Here is a 10,673-nt window from a genome sequence, read left to right as displayed (position 1 = left end):
CTTCCCCCCCTCCCCCCCCCCCCCCTCTCTCCCCCCCCAAACCCCCCTCCCCCCCGCCCTCCTCCTCCTTGTGTTTGTCCTTTCCCTTCCCTTTCCTCTTCTTTCCTGTTCCCCTCCTGACTCTGTAGTTGCCATCCAGGGACTAGGGACTTTTGCTAGGCAAATGCAGGTGGAAGGACACGGAGGAGTGGTTTCCTTCGTAGTGTCAGCAGCCTGTCGATTTGACTTGGTGCCCCCGACTCCATGCTCTCCCACTCTGCCCTGTTTTTCCCATGCATATCTGGACAGTCTCTAGGACATAACTGTATATTGCGTAGAGCATTCTGCTCATGGAAGCAGGTAAAGGGGTCAGATTCCAGGATCCGCTGCCCCTGAGCACTTACAGTCACACCTTTGTTTCTTTTCCCCCTCCTCTGCTCCTGGTCCTTGCAGCTGGACATCGATTATTGTGAACCCAATCCCTGCCAGCACGGTGCCCAGTGCTACAACCGCGCCAGCGACTATTTCTGCAAGTGTCCTGAGGACTACGAAGGCAAGAATTGCTCCCACCTTAAAGACCACTGCCGCACGACTCCCTGTGAAGGTACCTCCCCCACCTGTGGCCCTGGCTCGTCTCCAGGGCTCAGTCCTCTTTCCCCATTTGCCAGTTCCCCTCAATAGTCTCAGAAGCTGTGTAGCTGAGATTGAAACCCCCTAACCTGATGGCTGGGGGAAGCCAGAACATGTGGGAACAATCCATTCAGGCCCGCCAGTGGGACAGCCATGTCCTGTTCTGGGGTGGGCGGATTTGCAACCCTGAGACATTCCTCAGAGCAGTGCTGCCAGAAGACCTTTCTGCAGCAGTGGACTGTCAGGGAGGGTAGCTTTTAGTGTGACTCCCAGGCCTAGAAACTGATTATTTTCCTGAATTTCAATTCATTTAAATTTAAATAGCCGCCAATGTCCTGTGGCTGTTGTAGGAGGTAGCACAGTCTTCAGGCTCTCTGTTCTTTGCTGGCTTTAGTGTGATTAAATAGGAAGGATAGCTGGCTCTTTCTCCTTTAGTAATCTTCTGTCAAACAGATGTCAAAGGTAGGATGAGAGGGGCCCACAGACAACACGTAGGCTTCTTAGCCACCTACGGAGAAAATGCCTTAAAAAACAAACAAAAAACACTTGACTGCCTGGAGTCTCCGCTTTGCCTGTCAGTGTGACCTGGCATGTTGCCAGAGTCTTGGCCCTCGAGGTGCCTCTTGACTTATTACCCTCATTAGCCAAGGGGTGCCTGTCTCTAGGAAAGCAGGCTTGGCGTGGGTCCTTGCCTTGGGAATGCCGTGTCTTATGGGTCCGCGGCCGTGATCTGATCCCAAGTGTGTCTTCTAGTGATTGACAGCTGCACTGTGGCCATGGCTTCCAATGACACGCCTGAGGGGGTGCGGTATATTTCCTCGAACGTCTGTGGTCCCCACGGGAAGTGCAAGAGTCAGTCGGGAGGCAAATTCACCTGCGACTGTAACAAAGGCTTCACTGGAACGTACTGCCATGAAAGTAAGACCCCTCTTTGGGGAATGGGGCACGGTACCCCCACCCTGCCTCTCTGCTCAGCTCAGGAAGCATTTGAGATTGAATCGTTTCAGTTGAGACCAATGAAAGTTTACTATTAGATGTAGGATCTAAGACAGAGTTGTGTTTATAAGATCACTGACGCCTCTGACCCTTCAGATCGTTTATGTTAGAATATTCTGGAATCTGACTAGTTTGGGTGGTCCCGCTGAGTTTCTTCTCTACTCCCTCCAAGTAGCTTAGCTTATGAGGCATTAAATAAAACAGACAAGGCATCCTCTGGTGCCACCTGGCACCTCGTTTTCTCAGGGGGCAGCCTTTGGACCAGTGCCTAGCTATGGCACTAGTTGGCCTTTATTTACCAGCTTCTTCACCTTCCCTTCACAGACATTAATGACTGCGAGAGCAACCCCTGTAAAAATGGCGGTACTTGCATCGATGGTGTCAACTCCTACAAGTGCATCTGTAGTGACGGCTGGGAGGGGGCCTACTGTGAAACCAGTGAGTCTGTGGTCTTCATGGGCCAGACAGCTCTGGGATGCTGGGGTGAGAGGAGTCTTCACGGGAGGCTTTTCTTTTTAATGGGAGCCTGACCAACCACAAGACCCCCATAGTTCTTGTCATGGCATAGCACTGCCTGTGTCCTGTTGAATGCTGAAGACAGCCAACCGGAAGGAACAGCAGCTGAGGAGCTAGAGAATCGGGCTGTGATTAGGATAAATACCCTGCTTGCAGAGACCGTAATCTTCCTTTTGTTTTGACTGTAACTTGTACCTGTCCTGATTTTAATTTCCACGGGAGTGACCGAAGCCTGCCCCTGTCTTGCCACCTCGTGGTGTTAGAAATAACCCACTCTTAGAAAGCAGTGAAGGTGTTTATGTCCTGGGATGACTCAGCTGGTCTTGGACCTTGGAGTGGAGAGCATTGGGTGGAGGTAGCCATCACCATAGCAAGGGTGCGGCTCTTACATGCTGGGTGGGCATGGTCCTGGAAGCATCTTCAGCTGGGTGTCTCCTCTTTGATTCTAGACATTAATGACTGCAGCCAGAATCCCTGCCACAATGGGGGCTCGTGTCGTGACCTTGTCAACGACTTTTACTGTGACTGTAAAAACGGGTGGAAAGGAAAGACATGCCACTCACGTAAGTGGTAGCTGACTAGGGCCCCATCTCTGCGACCCCTCCCACCCTCCGTCTTCTGCGAGGAGGGGCTGGCCAGGGGCTCAAGCTGAGATCCTCCTCCTCCAGGTGACAGCCAGTGTGATGAGGCCACGTGCAACAACGGTGGCACCTGCTATGACGAAGGGGATGCTTTCAAGTGCATGTGTCCTGGAGGCTGGGAAGGGACGACCTGCAACATAGGTAGTTTTCTGCCTCACATGGGGTTCGCCACGGCCATCTGGGCACTTGTGACTTTCCCTGGCGGGTCTGGTTCTGGCCTCTCCAGACTGTTTTCGGATCCTCAGGGAGGGTGGTCCTGTCTGTTCTTGTCTCGTAGCCCGAAACAGTAGTTGCCTGCCCAACCCTTGCCATAACGGGGGCACCTGTGTGGTCAACGGCGACTCCTTCACGTGTGTCTGCAAAGAAGGCTGGGAGGGGCCCATCTGTACTCAGAGTGAGTGTCCCCTGCCCCACCCGCCTTGAACTCTCCGAGGGCTGCAGGAGCACATCCTGACACCCTCGGGGACTCGAGATGGAAACCAGAAGCAGAGCTGTTTGATGTCTGCTTCTGCATCACCTGGGTCTGTTCTAATGCACTTGATGGGCTGCAGCCCTGACCTGGGCATGAGAAAGTCGCCGTTGAGATAAGTGGAGACAGATGGTGTCTCGCTTCCCAGCGTGGGTCTGACCAGCAGCCTGTCTCCTTCCATTCTCACAGCCCCCTTCCCGCCCTGACCGGGGCCTCTTCCTGTGCAGTGTCCCACGGCACATGGAACAAAGTGTGTTGCAGGCCTGGTTCCAATTGAGCAGAGGTCTTAAGCGCATTTTGTTGGTGTTAACTATAGGTCTATCATATGGGTATTATGGAGGTCAGTGGTGTTTCTCCTTAAGCTTAAAACTGCTTTGCCTGGTGAAGGCCTTACTATTAAGTTGTCTTTTTTACTTTACAGATACCAATGACTGCAGTCCTCACCCCTGGTAAGCATGGCCACCTTTTAAGCCAGCGCTTGTTGGCTGTAGTGTGCATGGGCATCACCTAGGGATCTTGTCTAAAATGCAGGTTCTGATACAGGAGGTCTGGGGTGGGGCCGCAGACCCTGCCTGTCAAACAAGCTCCCAGGTACTGCTCATCCTGCTGGTCTGGACCACACTTTAGTTAGCCAGGTTGTGCCTTCTTTTGGAGCAGTGATTCTCAACCTTGGCTGTGCATGAGAATCACCTGGGCAGTTTTTATAAGTCTCAATGCCTGGACTGCAAGGGAGACTGAAATTAGACTCTCCGGGGTGGGACCCCGGCATCAGTATTTTTAAAGTTCCCCAAGTAGTGGCGAGGGCGGCCAAGGGTGGGAGCCACTGAACGTAATTGGCACAGCTACCTGAGGTTAACTGGTGGAGTCTTGGATCGGTAGGCTGGTTACTGAGTGGCCTTTGCTTTCCTTCTCAGTTACAACAGTGGCACGTGCGTGGATGGAGACAACTGGTACCGGTGTGAGTGTGCCCCAGGCTTTGCTGGACCTGACTGCAGAATAAGTAAGGAGCAGCCCTAGTTGGTTTCCCTAGTGGCTTTCTTTCCCCCAACACCAGCCCTTGGCCTGTACTTTCAGTCTTGAAAACAATTAAGGTCACTGCTCCCTTTAAGTAGCCCTGATAGGCAAGTGGCCTCCCACCTCCAGCTGGGATTAAGATAGCTCTGGCTGGAAATTTGCAGGTATCTGCTGGTCCTTCCCCGGGTGGCACAACCCCCTTCTAGGGGAGGCGGTACAAGCCACAGAATCTGACCATTAATCTATTCTGAGGCCTTAAAGGAAGAGGGTGCTTTTTCCCAGGACTACCCTAAAATTATGAGCCAGTGGACATTACCCACAGAGGACGGAGCTAAGGGCAGTAGAAGGGATGAGGGTTGTGGTTTCTAAAGGTCATGCCTTGGTGACATGATTAAAATGGGAGATGGGCAATGAAGTTTGTCAGGGTGCTTTTGATGTTGCTTTATTTTGAGCCTTTTCCTACTTTTTTATAAGCCTTTTTTTTCCTCCCTCCCTCCCCCCCCAAAAAAAGTGATTTTTTTTTTTTTTTGTTTTCATACCCAAACTATTTGAAATTTCACTAGTGCTGGAGATCACCAAGTCTGGGACTGACTGGTCTTCACTAAATAAGGGTACATTTGGTCTACAGCATGTTTCTAAGTTGTGCTGGCAAACTATGGTCTGGGCCCACTGCTTGTTTTTGTAAATAGTTTTATTGGCACACAGCCACACTCACCTATTTATATACTGTCTCAAGCTGCTTTCATGCTATAACAGAATTGAGTAGTCAAGACAGAACTCACATGGCCTGCAAAGCTTAAAATATTTGACCCTTTTCAAGAACTTTGCCAGCCCTTGCTCTTTTACTATCTGATAAAAAAGAACTAAAAATTGTGGCCTCCTGGGGTGCCTGGGTGGCTCAGTCGGTTAAGCATCCGACTTTGGCTCAGGTCATGATGTCGCAGTCTGTACGTTTGAGCCTTGTGTCAGGGTCTGTGCTGACAGCTCAGAGCCCGGAGCCTGCTTCAGATTCTGTGCCTCCCTCTTTCTCTGCCTCTCCTGCACTCGTGCTCTGTTTCTCTAAAAAAAAAAAAACAAAAAAAACAAAAAAAACAAAAAAACCCACAACAATAAACCTTAAGGAAAAAAAAACAAAAAACTGATCTGAAAAGATTTTCAGCTAAGTCAGGCTAATGGTGATCTTTGTGGGGCAGTGACTGTGGAGTTTTTTGGGGTACTGATGATCAGTTTATTTGGGTGCTGGTTACATGATAATTCATCAAGCTTATACTTGGGTTTATATGCTTTTCTATCTGTATGTTAGGTCAGTAAAAAACTTAGAAAACCATTATTGCTTCCCATTGGAGCCTAAACTTGAACTGCGTTTCTCCTAGACATCAACGAATGCCAGTCCTCACCCTGTGCCTTTGGGGCAACCTGTGTGGATGAGATCAATGGCTACCAGTGTGTCTGTCCCCCAGGGCACAGTGGTGCCAAGTGCCAAGAAGGTATGTGGGTCAGGCCGCAGCTGGCTGCGTCTTATGGGGTGAGCGGGCACTGTGCTCAGGAAGAGAACACAGAGGGGGGATATGCAGAGGGGGCCTCAAGGAAGGGGAAACTTAAGGGGTCCCCTACAAACAGGGTAGCCGTTTTTAGTCAACTCCTGGGCAATTACGTAGTTATGTTGTGTGACAGACCATCCCCCAATGTGTGGCTTAGAGCAGGCATTTGTTTGTATTGATCGTGGGCATGCGGGGCAGGCAGGGTGATAATGTGTTGCAGGGTGGGTTCAGGTCTATTCTGTGTTTCCTCATCCTCCTTGGACCAGCAGCCATATCTGGCAAATGGCAGGCCTGAAAGAATCCAAGCTCAACCATGAGAGACTTAGCTCCCATCACATCCAGTAATGCTGCAGTGGCCCAAGGAGGTCACAATGCCATGTGCAAAGGCAGCAGGAGAGGGAAGAACACCGGCCCTTTGTTGGGGGGTAACTGTTGTCCCATGGCAGAGGGCACAGATGTAATTCCTTCCCTAACAGGGAGGGAGTGAAGAGTGGAGAGAACAGTCTATAGAAAAGGAAACCCCTTAGACTCCTGCATTCCTGCATTTCAGTTTCAGGGAGACCTTGTATCACCATGGGGAGTGTGATCCCAGACGGGGCCAAGTGGGACGATGACTGCAATACATGCCAATGCCTGAATGGAAGGATCGCCTGCTCGAAGGTACAGTGTGGGGGATGCCACAGATCACCTGCATCCTGGAGTTGCCATTGGGTGTTTGTCCTGAGCCACCTGCTCCCTCCCTCTCTCTCTCTCTCTCTCTCTCCCTCCCCACCCCTCCAGGTCTGGTGTGGCCCTCGACCCTGCTTGCTCCACAAAGGGCACAGTGAGTGCCCCAGTGGGCAAAGCTGCATCCCTATCCTGGATGACCAGTGTTTTGTCCGCCCCTGCACGGGTGTGGGTGAGTGTCGGTCTTCCAGTCTCCAGCCCGTGAAGACCAAGTGCACTTCTGACCCCTACTACCAGGATAACTGTGCAAACATCACATTCACCTTCAACAAAGAGATGATGTCGCCGGTACGGAACCACTACTTTTTTATTTTGCAATGGAAGGGTGTGTCTGCTGCTTCCAAGGCAGAGTGTCACCAGCTAGGACCTTGTTCTCCTTAGCTTAAATTCCTAACTTCCAAAGAAACCTCAGCCTTTTCTTTTTCTTCCAGTATCTTACATGTGTCCTTTTAAAATGTGATTCTAGGGCCTTACCACGGAGCATATTTGCAGTGAATTGAGGAATTTGAATATTTTAAAGAATGTTTCCGCCGAATACTCAATCTACATAGCTTGTGAGCCTTCCCCTTCTGCGAACAATGAAATACATGTGGCCATTGTAAGTATAAGACTCAGTCAGACTTAATTATGTGACTGCAAGGTAGTTAACAAACTTAAGTTAGCCAGTATCTGAGCACAGCAAAGCTGGACTCACATGTTTAAGTAACTTTGAATAAAGCCTACTGTGGAGTGCGGCCCTGACCCTCCATCTCACAGTTCTCCTTTTTCTCCAGTCTGCTGAAGACATACGGGATGATGGAAACCCTATCAAGGAAATCACTGACAAAATCATAGATCTCGTTAGCAAACGTGATGGGAATAGCTCACTTATTGCTGCGGTTGCGGAAGTGCGAGTGCAGAGGCGGCCTGTGAAGAACAGAACAGGTAGGTGGGAACGGTCCCTTTGAGGACGAGCAAACTGATCTCATCTCACCATCCAACAAAAGCAGCAGGTGGGGTGTTAGTTGATGGTTCCCTGTCTCGAGGAGCCCCCCCCCCGGCTGCCATTTAACCGGTGAAAAAACTGAGGCCAGCTGCCATGACCAAGTACCGGACTTCTTTCCCTGCCATCAAGCTGTGTTCTCAAAGGGGGGACCTCTGCAGAACATGTTGTTTCTAAGGCAGAGTGCACTGAGGCACCTCAAACTCCTGGCCACGCAAACCCTGCTGTGGCATTCTAGTGGCGTAGGACAGCCCAGCCTAAGTCCCGTGAACACTGGTTTGATAGGCAGCTCGTTGGCCCTGCAGGACATCCAGGCCCCCCTTTTGGCCATAGCTGTTGTAGCTAGGTGAGAAACAGGGTGCATGAGCATCTGGGACATGTGAGCTCTGCACGCTCAGATCAGGTTTCTGGTAATTCTGAAAATTGGACCCTATAACCAGTTGCCTGAGGAGCCAGTCTTCCCTCGACTGAACCAGATGCTGCTCTCTCCACACGGAGTCAGGAGCCTCTAGGAGTTGCTGCTGTGCCTGGTCTCTGGGGACAAATGTGTCAGGGTCTCCAAGGGCCCAGATCCTGTACTTGCTTATCAACCTGTGAAGTGACAATATGTAATTGTGAAAAGGGGCTTGTCCCCATAGCACCCCTTGTAGGGACTAAGGACAGGGGAACCACTGTCAGTAGTCTTTTGTTCATGCGGTAGCTTTCTTTTTTCTTTCTTTTTTGAGAGTTCATTGGTTTTGTGCCCGCCTTACAGATTTCCTGGTTCCTCTGCTGAGCTCCGTCTTAACTGTGGCCTGGATCTGTTGCCTGGTGACAGCCTTCTACTGGTGCGTGCGGAAGCGGCGGAAGCCCAGCAGCCACGCTCGTGCGGCCTCTGAGGACAACACCACCAACAACGTGCGGGAGCAGCTGAACCAGATCAAAAACCCCATCGAGAAGCACGGGGCCAACACGGTCCCCATCAAGGATTACGAGAACAAAAACTCCAAAATGTCGAAAATAAGGACCCACAACTCGGAGGTAGAGGAGGACGACATGGACAAGCACCAGCAGAAAGCCCGGTTTGCCAAACAGCCGGCATACACGCTGGTAGACAGAGAAGAGAAGCCCCCCAATGGCACGCCGGCCAAACACCCAAACTGGACAAACAAACAGGACAACAGGGACCTGGAAAGTGCCCAGAGCTTAAACCGGATGGAGTACATCGTATAGCAGACAGTGGGCACCGTGGCCGCTAGGTAGAGTCTGAGGGCGCTGGGGGCTTGTAGTTCTTAAACGGTCATGTCCTATTCCAGTCTGAGGCTGTCGTTGACTTAGAATCCTGTGTTAATTTAAGTTCTGACAAGCTGGCTTACACTGGCAATGGTAGTTGCTGTGGTTGGCTGGGGAACCCCATGCTGCGTCTCACGGCTATGCAAACACAAGCCCCGAGTGCCCTGGTGCACAGGCCCCGCAGCTGCCCCCTCTCGGACCAGGTTCCCAGGAGAAGGCCCAGCCCCTGGGCTGAGCTTCCACCTCTGCCAGATGTCCCGATGGTGATGCAGTCTTAGGATCGTAGTTTTTATTTATATTTATTGACTCTTGAGTTGTTTTTGTATATTGGTTTTATGATGACGTACAAGTAGTTCTGTATTTGAAAGTGCCTTTGCAGCTCAGAACCACAGCAACTATCACAAATGAGTTTATTATTTATTTTTTTTATTGTATTTTGTTGTTGTTGGGGGAGGGGGGACTTTGATGTCAGCAGTTGCTGGTAAAATGAAGAATTTAAAGAGGAAAAATGTGTCAAAAGTAGAATTTTGTATAGTTATGTAAATAATTCTTTTTTATTAATCACTGTGTATATTTGATTTATTAACTTAATAATCAAGAGCCTTAAAACATCATTCCTTTTTATTTATATGTATGTGTTTAGAATTGAAGGTTTTTGATAGCATTGTAAGCATATGGCTTTATTTTTTTGAACTTATTTTCTTATTACGTGTTGCCTATAAGCCAAAATTAAGGTGTTTGAAAATAGTTAAAAGACAATAGGATGGCCTTCGGTGCCTGGAATACTGGCGGATTTTTTTTTTCTTTTTTTGTACGACGTCAGATGTTTTAAAACACCTTCTATAGCATCACTTTAAAACACGTTTTAAGGACTGACTGAGGCAGTTTGAAAATTAGTCTAGAACAGGTTCCTTTTTTTTTTTTTTCTGCTTTAGACTTGAAAAGAGACAGGCAGGTGATGGGCTACACAGCAGTTTAAGGGAACAAGCTGAGCTCTGACTTAACGTAGCCAAAATATGAGTGGTTGAATATCATTAAAAATATCAATTGTGTGAAGGTGGAAGTACACCAGTCTTATTTTGTAAATTCTGATTTCTTTTCACCATTCTTTTAATACTGAACCACTTGTAGATTTGATTTTTTTTTTTTTTTTTGTTATCTACTGCATTTAGGGAGTATTCCAATAAGCTAGTTGAATACTTGAACCTTAAAATGTCCAGTAAGATCACTGTTTAGATTTGCCATAGAGTACACTGCCTGCCTTAAGTGAGGAAATCAAATGCTATTTACAAAGTTGAAGACCCAAAAGGCTTATAAAACAGAGGAATTTCATTGGTTCACCACTGAGACCGTGAAGATACTTTGTATTGTCCTATTAGTGTTATGAACATAAAAATGCATCTTTGATGTGTTGTTCCTGGCAATAAATTTTGAAAAGTAATATTTATTAAATTTTTTGTATGAAACCTGGAACAGTGTGGCCTCTTCTGAGCTGATGGAGTGGTGCTTGGGCTCTGCCTCGTGCCTTCACCACCCCACCAAATCTGTTCTGGTAAGCGGGGTGTGATCAATAGGCTGTGTTTGACGGGGATGTGGAGGAAAAACCTCAAGCCTCGTCAGCCACAGAATTCAGCCAAAGAAGCCAGGGCTGTGAGAGCCCCATCTTGAGGGGGCCTTGATTCCCTTGTTATTCAACAGCAAGTGTGAATACTGCTTGAATAAACACCACTGGATTAATGGCCTGTAGTGTGAAGGTGAATTGTTCGTGAGCACTCATGGGAAAGGCCCACCACACTAAAAGCGTTTTTAAAAAGCTTGGAATAGTTTTAGGGGAGGAAGAGGGAGATTCAGTGCTTTCGAGTACCCGGGGGGGGGGGGGGGGGGGGGGGGGGGGGGGGGGGGGGGGG

The 10,673-nt window shown here is 49.1% G+C and overlaps 1 protein-coding gene across 1 annotated transcript in view; it reads left to right on the top strand.

Moving 5' to 3' along the window:
* Positions 1–10,508, top strand: part of JAG1 (jagged canonical Notch ligand 1) — a 36,438-nt gene extending 25,930 nt beyond the window's left edge. The window contains exons 13-26 of the mRNA XM_040447705.1: positions 433–583; positions 1,363–1,527; positions 1,930–2,043; positions 2,571–2,684; positions 2,790–2,903; positions 3,040–3,156; positions 3,653–3,680; positions 4,146–4,231; positions 5,619–5,732; positions 6,337–6,446; positions 6,567–6,800; positions 6,979–7,110; positions 7,286–7,436; positions 8,249–10,508. Coding sequence (XP_040303639.1) covers positions 433–583; positions 1,363–1,527; positions 1,930–2,043; positions 2,571–2,684; positions 2,790–2,903; positions 3,040–3,156; positions 3,653–3,680; positions 4,146–4,231; positions 5,619–5,732; positions 6,337–6,446; positions 6,567–6,800; positions 6,979–7,110; positions 7,286–7,436; positions 8,249–8,706 — 2,088 coding nt within the window. The 3' untranslated portion in view covers positions 8,707–10,508. The remainder of the gene's footprint in view (positions 1–432; positions 584–1,362; positions 1,528–1,929; positions 2,044–2,570; positions 2,685–2,789; positions 2,904–3,039; positions 3,157–3,652; positions 3,681–4,145; positions 4,232–5,618; positions 5,733–6,336; positions 6,447–6,566; positions 6,801–6,978; positions 7,111–7,285; positions 7,437–8,248) is intronic.
* Positions 10,509–10,673: the final 165 nt, after the last annotated feature.

Source organism: Herpailurus yagouaroundi, unplaced genomic scaffold (assembly GCF_014898765.1).
Source record: "Herpailurus yagouaroundi ecotype Mexico unplaced genomic scaffold, PumYag 196, whole genome shotgun sequence".
In the NCBI taxonomy this organism is placed as follows: domain Eukaryota; kingdom Metazoa; phylum Chordata; class Mammalia; order Carnivora; family Felidae; genus Herpailurus; species Herpailurus yagouaroundi.
The sequence above is the reverse complement of the archived record's forward strand: the minus strand, read 5'-3'. Positions and strand labels throughout refer to the sequence as shown.